The 20,265-nt window shown below is 41.5% G+C and overlaps 2 protein-coding genes across 4 annotated transcripts in view; one reads left to right on the top strand and one right to left on the bottom strand.

Annotated features, from left to right (window-relative positions):
* Positions 1-8,471, bottom strand: part of NUFIP1 (nuclear FMR1 interacting protein 1) — a 32,621-nt gene extending 24,150 nt beyond the window's left edge. The window contains exons 1-5 of the mRNA XM_068984613.1: positions 8,065-8,471; positions 6,986-7,068; positions 5,216-5,314; positions 4,549-4,611; positions 3,830-3,906 (exon numbers count right to left, since the gene is read on the bottom strand). Coding sequence (XP_068840714.1) covers positions 3,830-3,906; positions 4,549-4,611; positions 5,216-5,314; positions 6,986-7,068; positions 8,065-8,470 — 728 coding nt within the window. The 5' untranslated portion in view covers position 8,471. The remainder of the gene's footprint in view (positions 1-3,829; positions 3,907-4,548; positions 4,612-5,215; positions 5,315-6,985; positions 7,069-8,064) is intronic.
* Positions 8,472-8,627: 156 nt separating this feature from the next.
* GPALPP1 (GPALPP motifs containing 1) overlaps positions 8,628-20,265 on the top strand; it is a 29,076-nt gene continuing 17,438 nt past the window's right edge. For all 3 annotated transcript variants that reach the window (XM_068984604.1, XM_068984606.1, XM_068984605.1), the window contains exons 1-4: positions 8,628-8,780; positions 14,534-14,666; positions 15,699-15,803; positions 19,828-19,933. In XM_068984604.1, coding sequence (XP_068840705.1) covers positions 8,693-8,780; positions 14,534-14,666; positions 15,699-15,803; positions 19,828-19,933 — 432 coding nt within the window. In that variant the 5' untranslated portion in view covers positions 8,628-8,692. The remainder of the gene's footprint in view (positions 8,781-14,533; positions 14,667-15,698; positions 15,804-19,827; positions 19,934-20,265) is intronic.

Consider the following 20,265-nt stretch of genomic DNA (forward strand, 5'->3'; position numbering starts at 1 on the left):
CCCATGGACTGTAACCCACCAGCCTCCTCTGTCCATGGGATTTTCCAGGCAAGAATACTGGAGTTAGGTTGCCATTTCCTTCTCCAGGGGATCTTCCCAACCTAGGAATCGAACCCAGGTCTCCAGAACTGCAAGCAGATTCTTTACTCTCTGAGCCACCAGGGAAGCCGGTAGTTGCTTCATAATCATTGCCAACTAGTCTATCATTCCTCAAAAGAATTAAACATCTATCAGCACAACACTGGCTAGCACCACTGAGCTGCAACAACTTCCTACTGACCAAAGTCAGAGGAAAGTCAGTGGGAGAAAGTCAGTGGGGAAAAATTTTTGCAGGTAGGACACTTCTGATCCATCTAACAGGATATAATCTTCAATACCATCATCACCAGGGCCTCAAAAACTAAGTACCAGGAAGTGGAGCTAACTCCTGTTTGATTATTCCTCTGTGCAAAATAATTTTTTAGCGTTTGTGCTGCTGAAGTGAGCACTCCTCCATGCAAAATAATGAGAAAAAGATACAACCAACAGATAAAGAACAAACAAGTAAAACAAACAAAAAACAAAAAAACCAGAGTGATGTGGAATCACGAGGAGAAAAGCATTCTACCTGTAAAGAAGCCACCTAGAGGAGATAAGACCCTTTACATGCACTGCTTCGAATTCTTCACTAAGTCAAATCAAGGCATGGTCCCGATTTCTTTGATTTCTAAGTCTGACTATGCCATGACTAAGGCTTCTTATCAATGCCAAGACTGGTTCCTCTCATGTTAAGTTGAAGTTAGTTGCTCAGTCGTGTGCGAGTCTTTGTGAACCCATGGCTGTAGCCCACCAGGCTCCTCTGTCTATAGAATTCTCCAGACAGGAAACCTGGAGTGGGCAGCATTTCCTTTCTCCAGGGATCTTCCTGACCTAGGGACCGAACTGGGGTCTCCTGCATTACAGGCAGATTCTTTAGCATCTGAGCCACCAGATTCTTCCCATACTGTACCATTTAACAGTCATTCTGTCCACAAATACTTATTTTCTACATACTTAATTCCAGGTACTGTACAAAGAGCAGCAGAATCAAAGGTGTCTAAGACTAGGGCCACTTATAATGCAAAAAATGCTGTTTTGTTTCTATTAATGAGCTATGTATTCATACAGAAAGTAGTGAACAATACTTTACAGTAGTTTGCTCCATGGACTGGCAGCCTATCCATTACACCTAGGCCAGGGTATAAATCAACTATGTCCCTAAGCAAAATACTTAGGTTAGCTAACTACTTCTTACCAAGACTTCTTCAATGAAGGGAGTAAGGTACAGATTTACATTCTGGTACAAGCTCCTTATCTCATTACAGACTGGTGCTCCAACAGCACTGAGCTAAGAGGAAATGAAGAGTAAGAAGAGAATGACAAATGAAGTGACATTTAAGCAAGTCTCACAAGGTAAGTAAGATTCTGCCAGAAGATAACAAGGAAAAGGCATTTTAGTACATCGTACTCCTGGTGACCAAGATTCTTACATTTGTTGGCCAAAAATGCTCTTGAAATTCTGTTAAATCCATTGAGTCCATGCTGACTGGCTGGATCCAGGTTTATTTCCTCTGGTTGTCCAAACTCATCCAACTCTGTGCACAGTATTAATAACTGACATCTATACACGCATTGGAGAAGGCAATGGCACCCCACTCCAGTATTTTTACCTGGAAAATCCCATGGACGGAGGAGCCTGGTAGGCTGCAGTCCATGGGGTCGCGAAGAGTCAGACACGACTGAGTGACTTCACTTTCACTTTTCACTTTCATGCATTGGAGAAGAAAATGGCAACCCACTCCAGTGTTCTTGCCTGGAGAATCCCAGGGATGGGGAAGCCTGGTGGGCTGCCGTCTATGGGGCTGCACAGAGTCGGACATGACTGAAGCAACTTAGCAGTAGCAGCAGCAGCATACACGCGTTTACTGAAAGCTATTTGTTCTCAGTTGGTTCTAAATCTTTTTGCTGGTTTTCCTCAGAATTACCTGTAAAGCTTTAAAGGGCAGTAACTCACTTTTTCACATAACAGTGTAACATCTGACATAACACTACGTAGGCATACGCACAGTGGATTAAAGTTGAAAACTTTAAGCTGAACTAAGAGCAAGCTGTATCAGCTGGTCAAGGTTTTAAGCATCTTGACCTTTGAGGATAACTCTTCCTAACTAGGGCTTCCCTGGTGGCTCGGCGGTAAAGGGTGCAGGGGATGCAGCAGATGCAGGTTCAAGCCCTGGGTCGGGAAGATCCCTGGAGAAGGAAATGGCAACCCACTCCAGTATTCTTGCCTGGAGAATCCCATGGACAGAGGAGCCTGGCAGGCTACAGTCCATGGGGTCACAAAAGAGGTGGACACGACTTAGCAACTAAACAGCAGTAAAGAACAACCTTCTACCTCAAGCTCTCATTTTTTAATTTCAGAAAAACAGCTATTGACCTAAAAGTACAGCTGATCACCCGCTAATAGTTCTGATTTGGTCTTGTGCTTCAGGATGAGGTATCCTGGTCCTTCCTGAGAAAACAATATAATAGCACCTTCATGGGATTTTTCACTGGTAGATTCCGGATGGAGATGGTGATTAAGTTGCTTCAGTCATGTCCAGCCCTTTGCGACCCCATGAACCGCAGCCAGCCCATCTCCTCTGTCCATGGGATGCTTCAGGCAAGAATACTGGAGTGGGTTGCCATTTCTGATTAGATTCCTACTAAGCTTTCCTCCCTGGTAAGCATAAAACTACAGGTCGTCATGGTAAGGCTCAAATTTCTTAAGACTTTAATTACAGGAAAATATTTCTTGTCTTTGCTTTTTTTTTTTTTTTTTTAAGGCCATGCCATGTGGCATGCCGGATCTTAGTTCCCCAACCAGGGATCGAACCCATGACGCCTGCATTGGGATCGTGGAGTCTTAACTACTGGACTGCCAGGGAAGTCCCCTGTCTTTTTTTAAATAAGGACAGGCACTTGTATTATTCTGTCACTATACTCCCTCTGCCTAGCATACTGCAAGCATTCAACAACTTTTTAAAAAATAATCAAAACAATAAACATAGCAAAATATTATGCTTTTTTTTTTTTTAAATAGCACCACCCATCACTGCCTTGTACTGAACATCAAACTGAGGGGGCACATAGTGGCTCCCCTCAAAGAGAAAAGTCCCATTATGACATCAGTTATTTATGAAGAGTTTCTATTAGGTCTACCAAAAGCTACATTTCATAATAGCCTCATATGATACAGCTGACAGTCCCATTTCCTAGCAGCAAGATTATAAGGGGATGCAATGAATCAAAACTACAATAAAAATTGTGTGATTATCATACATCAAGTAACAATACTCTCAAAGTCACTGTAAGCCAATTCTGAAGAATAACAACAAAAGTTAGGACTGGCCATTTTGAGCTGCTGCTGCTGCTAAGTCACTTCAGTCGTGTCCAACTCTGTGCAGCCCCATAGACGGCAGCCCACCAGGCTCCGCCATCCCTGGGATTCTCCAGGCAAGAACACTGGAGTGGGTTGCCATTTCCTTCTCCAATGCATGAAAGTGAAAAGTGAAAGTGAAGTCACTGAGTCGTGTCCAAACCTCAGCGACCCCATGGACTGCAGCCCACCAAGCTCCTCCATCCATGGGATTTTCCAGGCAAGAGTACTAGAGTGGGGTGCCATTGCATTTTGAGCTGAACATCTGCAATGTTATAAAAGACCAAATTTCCTTTTTCAAATTGTTCCTTAGGGCCAGATGGTCTTTATTTTGAAGTACTCAGCCCTGCCAGGGTAAAACAAAGTTGCTGCACAAGTTCTGAACTCTTTACTCACTTTCTTCTTTCTTCCCTCCATCTTGCAATCTCCTCTGGAGTGTCTAACTTGATTTTCTTCATACCAGGAGCATGCATCTAAGGGGAAAAGGCCTGCTGAATATCAGGAAGCATACTGTATGTTTTTGACTAAATCTCAAGAATTATAGGAGGTAATGAAGACACTGTACCCAACAGTACATTTACTAGCAGAGAATTTTAAAACTAAGCAAACAGGTTTTATCTATACTTATTATGACTTTTCCTTTAAAGAAAAAAGAGTAATTTTTTTCATGCCTTTAGTGCTATTGATTAAAAAGAAAAGCAAGCCATGATATAATCTTGGTTATAAAGCAAATGTCATCAATTTCTTGAGTAATATTAGATATTCATATGACTGACTGACTATAGTTGAGGGAGTTAGCTAGAGAAATGATGAGTACACAAAACAATCTAAAACAGCACAGTTTAGTAAAACAAGCACAGAATTTGCAGCTAAGAAACCCAAGTGCAAGAATGAGTTCTGAGGCCCTGGGTAAATCATTTTATAAATCTGTTAAACAGGGCCAAGATTTATCTAGTCCACAGTGGATGATGACACTGAATAATGGATTATAAAAATGCCTTATCAAGTACAAAGGCTCATGAATGTTGCTTATTATTAGGCTATGTAAATAAAGTGCTATGAAGATAACAGATCAATGAAATAAAAAGAGCGTTTATCAAAAAAAAACAACTTACATTCCTCCAATGGAACTGGACAATCTTCTCATGTGCACTAAAAGAGCAATCTACCTCAGGGCACTGTACAGAGTTTTGTGTTGTTTTTTTTTAAGAAAAAAAAAAAAGATTCAATTCAACATTTCCCATAAAAAACATACCCTTCTACTATACATACAGACATATTCTGGCATTATTACCTAGTATCCTGTCTATGTGGTATTATCCGTGAATACTTACAACAATCAGTTCAGTTCAGTTCAGTCAATAGCAAGACAAAACTCACTCCAAAACCAAGTTGCGCTCTAAAGGTATATAGTACAATAATACATAGCATTCACTTCTCCATTTGAGTGAACGCAGGACATCAGCAATGTTGTAAAATGCTCTTATTTCCTAAAGTCAAGCATGACTCCTACAAACTGTAGAGCACTTACCTAACTAAGAACTTCCTAGCTTTTTTTACTTCTCAACAGCTGCCAGCCCTCCCTTCTCCTCTGCTGCCATCTCACCAACTCCTGAAGTGGAAGCTCCCCACCCTCAAACTGCAAATCCCAGGGTTACTGTCTCAACTTGTTTTCAAACAACATTCCTATGATAACTCTACACTTTTACAGGAAGAAAGCTCAGAATTTCTACCAAATACACCCATTTTGCTAAATAAAATCAGGACAACCAAGAAACCTACTTTTGTATGTTCGGACATGTGTTTATCATACTTTTCTTGATTTTTAAAACCACGATCACAGGTATCACAAAAATAGTGAAAAACGGGTTCCTTTCTTTTCTGCAAATAAAAATGAAGAAGCATTAGGCTTTGGGTGAGAACTCAATCAGCAGTAAAAATATGTAGGCTTTGATTTTTCACATACTCTTACATGTGGAAGAAGCTTCTGAATATATTTCTAATGAAGGGGTGATTCTATTTCTTTAACATATACATGAGGAAAAGCCAGGTTTGTTAAAAAAAATTTTAAGACTTCCCTGGTGGTCCAGCAGTTAAGATTCTGTGTTTTGAATGCAGTGGGCAAGGTTTGATGCCTGTTCAGGGCTACCCAGGTGGCTTAGTGGTAGAGAATGTGCCTGACAATACAGGAGATGCAAGAGGTGAAGGTTTGATCCCTGAGTCAGGAAGATCCACAGGAGGAGGAAATGGCAACCCACTCCTCGTTTCTTGCCTAGGAAATCCCATGGACAGAGGTGCCTGGTGGGCTACAGTCCATGGGGTCACAAAGAGTCAGATATAACTGAGTGACTGAGCAGGCACGCAGGAAACTAAGATCCCACATGCCACAAGGCATGGCCAAAAAAAATTTTAATCTGAATAGAGTTAATATAAACCATTAATAGACTTCAAATTGGTAATCTAATTAAAATGCAGTAGAGCATATGTCAAAATAACCTAAAAATAAATATTCAGGGTAAAAACAGCATTTCTTTCTTTAGGATAAATAAAACAATGTGTGTGTATACATATAACTACTAAATGAAAAAAAATAACTAGGTAAATAATAGTTATTTTCTTATTCTCAATTTACTATTTTTATGTTTAAACATAAAACAAAAAAATTATTACAATGATAAGACTATATAGGAAGTAAACTCCAATTGTTCAATGTTGAGATTATGTTATTAAATATATTATACACTCACAGTATTTTGTAAATATCAGCAATGCAGTTTGATACCAAAATGAAGAGTAGTAACTTCATGATATAGATCTTATTCAATTTATTCTAATGACATTATTTATATTAAAGATTTTAAAATTTAAAAAAAAAAAAAGAGGGAAGGAAATAAAACAGACAGACATTCAGTTAAAAAAAAAAAAAAAAGTCGAAAGACCAGATTGTTAAGCTACATCAGAATAAAGGAAGTCTATTTTAAGGCTCAGTTTCTGAATAAATATAATCAAGGGTTGAAAATACACAAAAACTTTTCATTTCATCCTTCCCCTCTCAAGCTGCTAGTGGAGTCAGGCAAGACTGAGCAACTTCACTTTCACTTTTCATTTTCATCCATTGGAGAAGGAGATGGCAACCCACTCCAGTGTTCTTGCCTGGAGAATCCCAGGGACAGAGGAGCCTAGTGGGCTGCCATCTATAGGGTCACATAGAGTCGGACACGACTGAAGCGACTTAGCAGCTGCAGCATATATTTTTTACTTTATTGAAGTTCAATAACATTTACATTTATCTGTAATCATAATTCCCCATATTTACTCCTGATACTATATGTAAATGGATTGACTGTTTTCTTTTTGTACAATTTCTCCACTTTTTCACAAGAAGATTTTGCTTGAAGTTTTTACTTACAGCCAAGACTCTTAAAGATACTTTTACAGCAAAGCTATGGTGTGTCAGTGATGAATGCAAAACAGAAACAGTTCTGACAGATGAGATATGAAGCAGTGACATAGGGACCAAAGTGTCACATTTAAGAACATCTTTAAAAATACCTTTTTTTTCTGTTTTCTTCTGGGAGAGACGCTGAAGTCATTGACCCTTGCATCATGCTTTTGTGGAAAATAAGAATGTTTAACTGGAAAACAAAAAGAGATTCACAAATGTTAAAAACTGTACGATTATTTAATATTTTGCTAGAGCACATCATAAATACTTGAGTTAAAATAGTGGCAGCCCACCATTTCTAGAATCATCCTGCAATGCAGGAGACCCAGGTTCCATCCCTGGGTCAGTAAGGTCCCCTGGAGAAGGGAATGGCAACCAACTCCAGAATTCTCACCTGGAGAATTCCGGGGACAGAGGACCCTGTCAGGCTACAATCCATGGGGTCACAAAGAGTCCGACACGACTGAGCGACTTTCACTTCCACCCTTTCTAGGAAGAATAGTGATTCACACACAGTTCCTGCCTTACAAGTTCTGCACTTACAAGTCCCTCTGCCTGCATGGTCAACCCCCAGACATATGCACTGCAAGAGACTCAGGTTCCATCCCTGCGTCGGGAAGATCCCCTGGAGAAGGAAATGGCAACCCAGCCCAGTATTCATGCCTGGGAAATCCCATGGACAGATGAGCCTGGTGGGCTACAGTCCACGGCGCTGCAAAGAGTCAGACATGACTTAGCTACTAAAGAACAACTGATCCCTCACCTCCCTTAAGTCTCTGCTCCAATGTCACCTTACTCATGACCGACTGACATTTAAATTTGCACTGCCTGTGACTCTGCTTTCTCTCTCCACAGCACTCACTGCCTTCTAATACGCATTGCTTCATTTTGTTTATTGTCTGTCATCTTACACCAGATGTCCAGGCCTAAGATAAGGATTCCTGACTGTTGCTCACTGCTGTACCCTCACGTCCTGATTCATAGTTGGAATTAACCAAATAATTGCTGAACTAAATGAACAAGTCGGGAAAACGTAACTGTGGAACAAACTGTAGACTTTAATGACCGGACTCCAAAGTGCAAGGCAGTATCAGAAGAGGAGAGAGGAACAAGGGTGGAAGAGAAGGAGGAAATAGGGATGGAAAAGAAAGATAAGAGGTGGTACGGAGAGGCGTTAACAACCTACCTGGAGTGCTGTGGGGCTGCTGATGCCAAGCAAAACCACCAGGAGACTGCGTCCAGTACCGTGACGCTGAAGCCTGGAAATTCCAGGAAGGCTGGCCATTGGATTGAGGCTGAGAATCGAAGGGGGACTGGGCGTCAAAGGGGGGCTGCGCCCCGGGGAGAATGTGGGCGTCGAAGGGGGGAGGTGCCCCGGGGAAAGTGCGGGCTTCCTCGCGGGGCTGTGCCTCTAAGGCAGGCTCGGACCCTGCTGCGGGAAGCGACGAAGGCGGCGGCGGCGGCGGCATCGCCCACAGCATCCAGTTGTTCGGCCGCGAGGCTCGGTCGCGTAGAGGCCCCAGCGTCGGGGTCAGCTCGGGGGCTGGGAACCACCCGGCGGGAGGAACAGCACCACCAGCCGGGTCGCCCATCGCCACCCGCCTGGTAGTCAACCCCGCGTGCGAGTGCGCAGCAAGCCTTAGGCGTCACTTCCGTTATCGTCAATAGCAAGGATCAGCCAATCACAAGCTGAGATGTCATCGGCCGGCGCCGGAAGAGTTTCCCTAGCGTTCGGCGGCTCGCTGGCTGCCCGTCGTGGAGTTCTGACTCTGCTTGGAGACACTTGTGTGCGTCTTCAGTGTCTGACCCCGCGGATGGCGAGGGATCTGATTGGGCCGGCCCTGCCGCCCGGGTTCAAGGCCGGCGGGTCGGCGGAGGACGAGGAGCGGGACTCCAGCCCCGGTAAGCGGCGGCGATTTACCCGCCCGCCAGGCCCTCCCTCATCCTTTGAGCCCTAACTTCAACGTCAGCTCAGTGAAGCCTTTGCAAACTGTCACGCCCCCTCTTTACCCATGGGGTTTTTTTAAATTTTTTTCTACTTAAATACAACAGGTATTTAATAAACTTGAGATAACTTGTTGATACAGCTGTCTACACCCATTACTCAGTAGTCTTCTAGTCTTAACACATAACTGGTACCTCGTATTTGCCGAAAAAAAAAGATTCTCAGACCCCTCCCTGAGCATCCATCTCCTTTCATGTTTGTTCTAATGTGTAGCCTGGGGCTGACTGAAGTTAGGAAACAGTAAAGCTGAAAGAATAACCCTCCCATTTCTGAATCTAATTTGCCTTGACTTCCTCTTGACTACCCAGAGGCCATGTTTCCACCTAGAGGTTTCTTTCCAGATCTTGTTTTCACTACGGTTTTTAAAAAGTTAGGTGTTTATTTTACCAAGGAAAGTTCCCTTCAACAATGACTAAAGAAAAGTTTTATTTAGCACACAGGTTTGAGATGGACCAAATTAATTTTATTTGACTACTCTGGAAAACTGAATTTTGAGAATTGTCCCCTGAGATCATGTTTTAAAACTGGGGTGCAGATGTTTTCTTGAGACAAGTCCCAACATCCAGATACTGCTTTGTGGAAGCTGAGTGGAACCTGAACCTTTCTTACTCTGACTTTATTCTCTTCATCTGCAGTGACCTTCATACCACTCATCTCAGCTACATTTGCAGTCACACACCGGGCCTTATTCCATTTCTGAAAACTTTTTTGGGGAGGGAGGAAGGCACCTCGTAGCTTGTGGGATCTTATTTCCACGACCAGGAATTGAACCCAGGCCCTCCACAGTGAGACCACAGATTCGCAGTCCTAACCACTGGACCACCAGGGATTTTCCACATCGCTGAAAACTTCAGTGTCATTCTCAGCCAGAACCCCATCATTCTTCTTGGTTACTCTCATTGTTCAGTCGCTAAGTTGTGTCCGACTCTTTGCAACCCCATGGACTGCAGCATGCCAGGCTCCCCTGTCCTCCACTATCTCCCAGAGTTTGCTCAAATTCATGTCCATTGAGTCAGTGATTTTATCTAACCATCTCATTCTCTACTGCCCTTTTCTTTTGCCTTCAATCTTTCCCAGCTTCAGAGTCTTTTCCAGTGAGTCGGCTCTTTGCTTCAGGTGGCCAAAGGATTGGAGCTTCAGCTTCAGCATCGATCCTTCCAGTGAATATTTCAGGGCTGAGTTCCTTTAGGATTGACTGGTTTGATCACCTTGCTGTCCGCGGGACTCTTAAGAGTCTTCTCCAGCACCACAGTTCGAAAGCATCAGTTTTTCAGTGCTCAGCCTTTTTATGGTCCAGCTCTCACGTCCACAAATGACTACTGGAAGAACCATAGCTTTGACTGTACAGACCTTTGTCAGCAAAGTGATATCTCTGCTTTTTAATATGCTTGGTTACTCTCATCACAGTTTTTTTTTTAATTATTTTTGGTTTTAGTGTCATTGAGCCTCTCTGCCTCAGTCCTGGCGGGCCTCCTTCCTTTTATTGTTTCTGTCCCTGCTTTACTTAGCCTCTGTGGTCCATCCATTCGTCCCTTCTCTTGTCAGTGTCTTCCGCTGCCTTTTCCCATCCAGTAATTCTGTAAATCCGTCTGACAAAACTTCCACCCTGGCTCAGTCCAGATTCACCTCTAGTGGACCACACCCAGGCTTCCACACGCTGCTAGATGAAACCTCGCCCCTCCACAGGCTACTGCTGCTACAAACCATAATCTCCTCCCTGGCTGGGTCCTCAGCTCTGCCCTGCCATCCTGTGATGTCTTCCCACACAGCTCTCCGCCCCAGTGATCAGCTTTGACTTTTTAAAGCCTACTCTTTCTTCTTTAGCCTCTCCCTCCATCACAGAAAAAGTAGATAACCATCTTAAAAAAACTTCCTCACTTTTCTGGTACTATGCCTAAAAACTCTCCTGCATCTCTGCCCGGCTCTTTCAGCTTCCCTTTGATTGTAGTGGAAGAGGGGAACTACCTCCTTCCAAGGCTAATCATTCCATTTTTACTCAAAACCCCTTCCCTCACTTCCCCTGGGGGTTCTTTGCCTTTGACATTTAAGTGGAACGTTCAGATCATTCCCATCTTCCTGAAGACTACTCCACATCCCCCTGTAGCTGCTGCTGTCTCTCTCGGACCAGCTCTGGACCTTCACCGTTTTCTTCTTAACCCACTGCATCCTGGCTTCTGTTCTTCCCAGTCCACGGAGACTGCTCTCACCAATTTCACTGTGAAAATAAGCAATCCGCCAGTTGTCTCTCAGCACCTTTTTTCATTAATAGCTTTTTCTATTTACATATTATTTTTGGATTCACTGGGTCTTCATTGCAGCTTGCAGGCTTTCTCTGGTTGTGATGAGCCGGGCCTACTCTAGTTGCGGTGCGTGGGCTTCTCACTGCTCCAGGTTACGTGACTTCAGTAGTTGCTGCACGTGGACTCGGTCGCTGTGGTTCATGACCTCTAGAGTACGGGCTCAGTAGCTCTGGTGCACAGGACCAGAGATTGAACCCAGGTCCCCTGCATTGGCAGGCAGATTCTTAACCACTGAACTGCTCAGGAAGTCCTTCTCAGCAACTTGTTGCTAAATTCAAGGCACTCTTTTCAGTCCTGACCTTGCTTGACCTCGCAGCAACATCCCCCCACCCCCCCGCCACTCCCACTCCCATGATCCCTCCTTCTCTCCTCTCTTGGCTCCAGCCACTCTGAGCACATTTCTAGATGCGTCAGCCCCTTCGGCTTGCAGGGCATTGCAGGTGCTTTTCCCTCTGCGTGGACCACGTTTGCCCCAACCCACACTCCCTTTGCCCAGCTAACTCAGTCTCATCCTTTGACCTCAGCCCACCCAGCGCTCTTTGTAGGCAGCTTTCTCTGATGTCACTACCTACTCCCATCAAAAGATACTTGGATGCTCCTTCTTGATATTTCCGTGACTTAAGCCTGTCACAGGATCAGCAAGCTTTTCCTGGACCAGACGGTAAATATTTTAGACTTTGCCTGTCAACAGGCAAAATCAAGATTATTGTGAAAGTCTGTATGAAACAAAAGAGAAAACAAATTTCCACAAAATTTTTTAAGTCTTCATTGAATTTATTACAATGCAGCTTCTGTTTTATGTTTTGATTTTTTTGGCTGAGAGGCACATGGGATCTTCACTCCCTTACCTGGGATTGAACCCCCTTCATTGGAAGGTGCAGTCTTAAGCTTGGGACTACTAGGCAAGTCCCTAAATTTTTACTGTTGAAATTGAAAACATAATATGAGTGTAATTCTTTTGTCGTATAAACGTACTAGTGAGAAGAATGGAATTGCTTTAGAGGGAATAACATTTTACTTAATTGGTGTTCAGAATCAGTGTTTCCTGTTACGATCAGTCACTGATCTGTAGAGGTTTGATGTGCTATATACTGAGTCCTTTTTGTGTCTGCATAATTCTGTCTGATAGATATTACAAGGGGAACATAATGGAGTATATAAGACATAATCTGTATTCTTATGGAAGTTGTAATCTATTGGTAAAATTACCACTGCGGTGGGAGAGCTGCCTTAATAACATGCATCACTGCTCTAGGAGTGAGATGGAATTGTTCATTACAGGCACCTAAAACAGTATTTTGAGACATTTTCTATAGTTCTATAAAAAAGTGAAGCCAGGCATATCCTCAATTTTATTAGAAAGTCTGTAATGGTGCTTATATTGTACTAGCTTATGTTTTCAATATTCTTTTTTTAATATTACCATTTCTTAGTATTATCTTATTGTGTAATAATTATTTGTTTTGACACAACCCAAATGGAAAATCAAGAATTATATTCTGAATGTTACTTTTTTACATTATTTTTCCTGGGATCATTTTTTTAAAAAATAAGGCCTTACATTCTTCTCAGAGGAGTTTTGTCTTCGTCTGTTTATTCCCATCTTTAAACATATAACCCATGTGTTTCTTTAAAAATTCAAGGCAGATTCATCTCTTAGTTATAATACAGCACATGTTTAACCCACTTAACCTTTTAATCATTTGAACTTTACAAAAGAGTATTAAAACCTCATCTTGATTGGAATCAACCCAAAATTAGCCAGTAGTGTCAAATCGACAAATTACATTGATAACACCCATATATAAGAAAAGAAAGGAGCAAAAGAGAAAAAAAATAAAGGAAAAAGAAAAAATTCCCTCCTTAATATTTAGAAACAAGAAGATGGAAAGAACCAATCATGGGAATGAAATGTAATCTCTTAATCTCTTTCAAGGGATTCCCTGGTGGCTCAGACTGTAAAGTGTCTGTCTGCAGTGTGGGGGACCTGGGTTCAATCCCTGGGTCAGGAAGACCCCCTGGAGAAGGAAATGGCACCCCACTCCAGTACTCTTGCCTGGAAAATCCCGTGGACGGAGGAGCCTGGTAGGCCACAGTCCACAGGGTCACACAGAGTCAGACACGACTGAGTGACTCCACTTTAACTTTTAACTTTTATCTCTTTCATGTTAAACTATGACCCGCCCCCCCTAGAATTTTGAAGAAAGGATTATGTGTGGAAGGTGGTGTTCTCCCCTTGCTATATTGTAAAAGGTGCTTTCTCTGGGATTAGTACTACATACAGAGATAAACCAGAAATCAGTAAGGGCATTATTCATCACAATCAGAAGTCATATGTAATCTCCATTTATGGTTGAGGAACATTCACATACTAAGACATTAACTATTCTGCATTCTTAAACAGCAGTGGGAGACACGAGTTCTGTCCCTTAATTCTTAATGTTTTCCGCCTTTTGCTGCTTGATTGTTCTTTTTTAGGCATGCTGTGTTACAAATTTAGCATTTTTTGTCCTAAAAGTCCTTCCTTTATGTAATGATATATAGAAGAAAATGCATCCAATTTGTTAAGATAGGGACTTCCCTGGCAGTCCAGCGGTTAAGACTCCACATTTCCACCGCTGGGGGCATGGGTTCAATCCCAGGTGGGAGAACTGAGATCTCACATGCTGTGCAGCACAGCCAAAAATCAGTCAGTCAGTCTTATTTAAAAGAAAAAAAGGGAGGGCATGGCATGGGAAGATTAAATAACATTCAGATCACACAGCTAATAAGCAGCTGAGCTGGAATTCATGGCTAGAGTCTGACCCCAAAGCATACAGCGTAACTAACGCCTTTATACCATCAGGTTTTGCCTTGTCACTTTGCTCTCTTTGCTTTAGCCACCCCAGCCGCTTTGTCCCTCAAGCACTTCAAGCTTGTTCTCTCCATAGGACCTTTGCAGCAGTGATTCCCCCATCTAGAATGTTCTTCTCTTAGATTGTTCAATGGCCACTGTCATCATTTAAGTCTCCGTACAAATGTCTTCTCAGGGGGACCTTCCCTGACCTCTGTCTTTAAAATTACCCTCCCACATGTTCACAGTCATCTTTTTAATTTATTTTCTAAGTTATGTCTCTAGAAGTATTTACCAGGGACCCATTTCGGGGAAGACAGTTTTTCCACAGATGGGGTAGGGGGGTGATTTTGGAGTGATTTCAAGCACATTGCATTTATGTGCACTTTAGTATTAGTACATGTGCCCCCAGCCCAGATCATCAGACATTCGATCCTGAAGGTTGAGGACCCCTGAGCTGAGAGATTCACTGAAACAGTTGTGATTACTTACGACAAACACAAGACATCTTTTTCAGTTGCAGGACCAGCTCTGCCTCCTAATTATAAAAGCAGCAGTTCAGAATCATCAGACAGCGACGAGGACAGTAGTTCTTTATCTGAAGAAGGAAATCAAGAATCTGAAGACGACGACACTGGTCCACCAGCACGGTCAGTCCGTTATTACATTAAATGGTAAACCAAGCTCCAAATCTGGTACATATTGGTTAGAGTAGGTAGCTGGAAAGGGGCTTCCCTGGTGGCTCAGATGGTTAAGAATCTGCCTGCAGTGCAGGAGACCCAGGTTCAATCCCAGGGTCAGGAACACACCCTGGAGGAGGAAATGGCAACCCATTCCAGTATTCTTGCCTGGAGAATCCCATGGATGGAGGAGCCTGGTGGGCTACCGTCCGTGGAGTTGCAAAAGATTCGGACACAACTGAGCAACTAACGCTTTCCCTTTACTTTCTCAAGGAGCTATCATAACCTGTATTTATACAGCACAAGGAGAAATCACTTCATATTTCATTTCCTCATGAACTATACCTTTTATAGAAAAATGTATCTTAGTAGTATATAGCTCCAGAGATATCTAGAATTTCAATAAACGTCTTATATAAAGGATTTTTCCATAAGGTATTATTGAAGTGATTAAATATTCTGAATAAACCATACATCTTCTTTTAAAAATTGTATGTGCAGTGTGTGCCTTTTGTTTAAGTAAATGAATTCCCTCTGACCTAGCCTTACTCACCAGAGGCCCATGTAGATAAGAAATCAAATCTTTATTATTGGATAGCAAGGGTTTTTTTTTTTAAATGCATTTTAATGACTAAGGGACAAAAATAGCAACCCTTACAAAAGTGAATTTAAAAGCCAATGTCATAAATTCTTTGCTTAAAAATATCTTGCAAGTAGAATATTTGAAACTTCACTGATTAGAGTCTTTATCAACACAGAAAATATAGAAAATTGATACACTACTGCTGTAAAGAAGTAACCAGTCTCTATTTTAGACCTCAAGTGAATTCCCGGAAAAGATTAATATAAGATCTGTGGTAGCTTTTTTTTTTTACTTGGCAAGATAAATTTATTGTTTCAGAGTTTATACAACTAAGTTGAAGTTAATATGCCTTTAAAAATTAAAATTTCCCTATGAAAAAGCTTCTGACATACATGCACAAAATTACACTATGTTTTCAGAAAACTGAGGAGAAATCAAGATGACGACGACGAAGATGATGATGAAGGGTTTTTTGGACCAGCTCTTCCTCCTGGGTTTAAAAAGCAAGATGATTCTCCTCCACGGTAAGAGTGTGTACCCTTTCAGGACGTCTTTCCTCGTGTCTGTTAATTCAGTAAAGAGTTGTCTGAAATTGTTTTTTTGTTTGTTTGTTTTGCTTTTTAATTTTATTTTTTTGGCTGTGTTGGGTCTTATTAGTTGCGACATGTGTGATCTAGTTCCCTGACATGATCGATCCTGGGCCACCTGCCTTATGAGCTCAGAGTCTTAACCACTGGACCACCAGAGAAGTCCCTGAAATTGTTTTTTAACTTCTATGTTTATAACATTTGAAATACATTTGAAGTGAAAAAAAAATTTTTTTAATCCACATAAGAAAAATAATTATTTACATGTTTATGACACTTAACAATTCATGAAAAACACTCACATCTCTTATTTGATACTCACAACAGCGTTCTGTGACAGGTTGAGTGAAACGTGACCCTTCCCCCACCCTCCCCTTTTTTTTTAACAAAGTTTCACATATAGCCAATGACTAGAATTCTGGTATTTGATCTTTTTTTTCTTTCTTTCTTTCTTTCTTTTTTTGGCTGCACCACTTGACATATGAGATCCTGGTTCCCCAACCAGGGATCTAATTCAGACATCTTCTTAATTATTTATTGAAAGAACAGACAAATCCCTATGTACCAAATTACACAATTAACTTAACCTCAAATGTGTTATCCATGGATTAAGATAGCAACACAACCCTTACAGAATTGCCACGGTGATGGAGATGTCGTATCTGTATACATATATAAACGTATGATTCTTCTGTAGTGCCTCGCACAGAATAAATATATAGTAAATAATGTCTTCTCGAAATTACAAAATTTTTAAATGCTGAATATGAAATTGCACACCAAATTGTTAATAATTCATAACATTATATCCCAGTGTGCAAGAACAAGTAGGAAGGGCTGTTGCACATTTTATATTCAGAGGTTGTAATCACAATTGTCAGCGTCTAATTTTCATATAACTTTCTGGAAGTAACTGCCTCTGACTATAACTCAAAAAAACACTTTTTGTTGTGAATGTAAAATAGTTTTTGTAATGGTGTCTGCAAATAAAAGGGTGCTTATTATTTAAAAAAAGAAATAAGAGGGCTGCGCAATCCGTGGCTGTTTTTGTATGGCCCCCAAGCTAAGAATGATCATTACAGGGCCATCATGGGAAATAGATGGGGAAACAGTGGAAACAGTGTCAGACTTTATTTGTTTGGGCTCCAAAATCACTGCAGATGGTGACTGCAGCCATGAAATTAAAAGATGCTTACTCCTTGGAAGAAAAGTTATGACCAACCTAGATAGCATATTCAAAAGCAGAGACATTACTTTGCCAGCTAAGGTCCGTCTAGTCAAGGCTATGGTTTTTCCTGTGGTCATGTATGGATGTGAGAGTTGGACTGTGAAAAAGGCAGAGTGCTGAAGAATTGATGCTTTTGAACTGTGGTGTTGGAGAAGACCTTGAGAGTCCCTTGGACTGCAAGGAGATCCAACCAATCCATTCTGAAGATCAGCCCTGGGATTTCTTTGGAAGAAATAATGCTAAAGCTGAAACTCCAGTACTTTGGCCACCTCATGCAAAGAGTTGACTCATTGGAAAAGACTTTGATGCTGGGAGGGATTGGGCGCAGGAGGAGAAGGGGACGACAGAAGATGAGATGGCTGGATGGCATCACTGACTCAATGGACGTGAATCTGAGTGAACTCCGGGAGTTGGTGATGGACAGGGAGGCCTGGCGTGCTGCGATCCATGGCGTCGCAAAGAGTCGGACACGACTGAGCGACTGAACTGAACTGAAAAGGCAAAGACAAATATGTGGCAGAGACCGAATGTGGCCCTCAGAGCCTAACATTTTCTGCCTGGCTTTTTATGGGAAACTTGCTGACTGCTGGGATGTAACATTCCTTTCAAGAAAATAGTTATTAGAGGCATAGCAGTTTCTTGAGAATTCTGTCTTGACGATAATATATGTTTGAAATAAACAGGTGGTAGGATATATTGGAAGCAAAACCTTCCATAAGCCTGTAGCATGCCATGGTTATGTTCCTTTACTATATTTTAAGCTAGTATGTTTTAGTAATTTTATCCTCACAAAATTCCCCAAGGCCAGAGAATTGAGCTGTACTTGCATTTGTAGATCTGCTAGAAACTCAGAACAAACTCTTACAGCACTTTCTTATACTTTATAAATGACAGCTGATTTGATGTTTCTTAATACCACACTTCTGCATTTTTCATATGTACAATTGTTTCTGTTCATAGCAGTTTTATGAACCAAGACAAGAGGTGACTAAGTGGCCAGGATCAGAACCCAGACCTTGAGACTCTAGTACTGTTTTTGCCCTGCTGGGAAACCTGTGTGTAAGACTCTGATTGAACGTAGTGCCATCTGGAAAATTCAGCTTAGGACATTGCTGCCATCTTGGTTGGTCCCACTAACACAGGGACATCTCTGGAAAAGAGCAAAGATAGAATGGAGAAACTTAGCAGTATGAAAGAGAGTAGAAAGTATCATTCCTCTTTTTGTTTTTTCCACACAGAAAGTAGCTCTCTTTTGAAGACCCAGAATTTCAGCAAGTTTTCTCTTTTGAACAGATGTTAGTTGCCTCAGACTGTGGCAATAGGGCAACTTGAAAGAAAATGAACTTTGACATCAGATAGACCGGGGTTCAAACTCCAGCTCTGGGCACTTCCCTGGCAGTCCAGTGATTAAGCCTCCATGCTTCCAATGCAGGGGATACAGGTTTGATTCCTGGTTGGGGAACTAGGACCCCATATGCCATGCAGCGTGGCCAAAGAGAAAGCAAAACAACCAAAGCAAAAGCTCCAGTTCTGCCGCATACTAGTTTGTGTTGTCCTTGGGCATCATTTTCCTTAGGTAGAAAATGGAGCAACTTATACCAACCAGGACTTTTTTAGGGAAACAGAAAAATGCACTCTCTGGTTGAAATGAGGTTAGCATACTACCGTTTCCTTTCTCTCTGGGTCTCAGGGGAACTATTTTCTTTGTTACACATTTCCACATCATAATTGGGTTGTTAGGATGAAATGTTGGCTTTTATACTGTCTTGACACATGTAACCATAAATTACTAACAGCTGTTGTAGGCATTCACTACATATGTCCTTAAGACTCCATTTGTACTTAAGTAGTTGTAACTGTAATTAAAATGCCACTAAGGTAATTTTCAGTGGACAGTGACTATCAAAACTGAAAGTCACGGCACAAGATAAAAAGATCTTCACAGGCTTTAGTCCATAATACATAATAAGGATTCTTTTTTTTTTTTTTTTTTGGTCTTTATTTTTATGTACCATAGTTCTTTTAGGAAGTAGGTTTATACCACTGCCACAAAGGTTGAGAATTACTAGTTTAGCATCTAATCATTAACTAATAAATAGAAAATTAAAGTGTAGAAATTAAATTTTTTATGATACTCAGTGAAAAAATGCTCAGTTTGTTGTTTAATGGCTCAGTTGTGTCTGACTCTTTACAACCCCAGGGACTGCAGCACGCCAGGTTTCTCTGTCTATCGCCAATCCCGGAGCCTGCTCAAACTCACGCCCATCAAGTCTAACGGTGATGCCATCCGACCATCTTGTCCTCTGTCGCTCTCTTCTCCTGCCTTCTATCTTTCCCAGCATCAGGGGCTTTTCTAATGAGTCGACTCTTTGCATCAGGTGGCCAGAGTATTGGAGCTTCAGCTTCAGCATCCGTCCTTCCAGTGAATATTCAGGGTTGATTTCCTTTAGGATGCACTGATTGGATCGCCTTGCAGTCCAAGGGACTCTCAAGAGTCTTCTCCAACACCACAGTTCAAAAGCATTAGTTCTTTGGCACTCAGCCTTCTTTATGGTTCAACTCTCACATCCATTCATGAATTCTAAGTTACAGAGTAAAAATAGCACATTGAATAAGATTCTCATTTTCCACATTTGTCATTATTATCTGGCTTTTTATTATTTGTGTGAGCTTTTACTGAAAAGTAAAAGTCAACTGAAAGCTGACTTTTTAAAGGTACGTTTTATTTTTCAGGCCTATGATAGGTCCTGCACTACCACCTGGTTTTCTTAAATCTACACAGAAAAGTGACAAAGGCAGAAGTGATCCAGGACAAGTATCATCATATTTCAACTCTGAGGTTTGGGGATTTTTCTATTAAAGAACAAGATGTAAGAAACTCAAGACTTTACATAGTCATGACTATAATCATGTGACTCTAATGTAAGATGTGTCATAGTCCTACTAATTTAGGATCGTAGCATAAGTAGACGAAATCAAAGGCTGTCACAGACCTGAGATTCTGTTAGGAAAATAACAAGGCAGTCACGTGTTGACAGGGTGTGACCGATTCATGCTTCTCATCCTTAAAGGGAAGCTTTTGAGTCCTAGAAAGTAGAATACAGTGAACAATTTAAGGAATCATTGTGATTTGATACAAAAGAGAGCAAGCTGAGAAATGTTTAAATAGTG

This window comes from Capricornis sumatraensis, chromosome 12 (genome assembly GCF_032405125.1).
Source record: "Capricornis sumatraensis isolate serow.1 chromosome 12, serow.2, whole genome shotgun sequence".
NCBI lineage: Eukaryota > Metazoa > Chordata > Mammalia > Artiodactyla > Bovidae > Capricornis > Capricornis sumatraensis.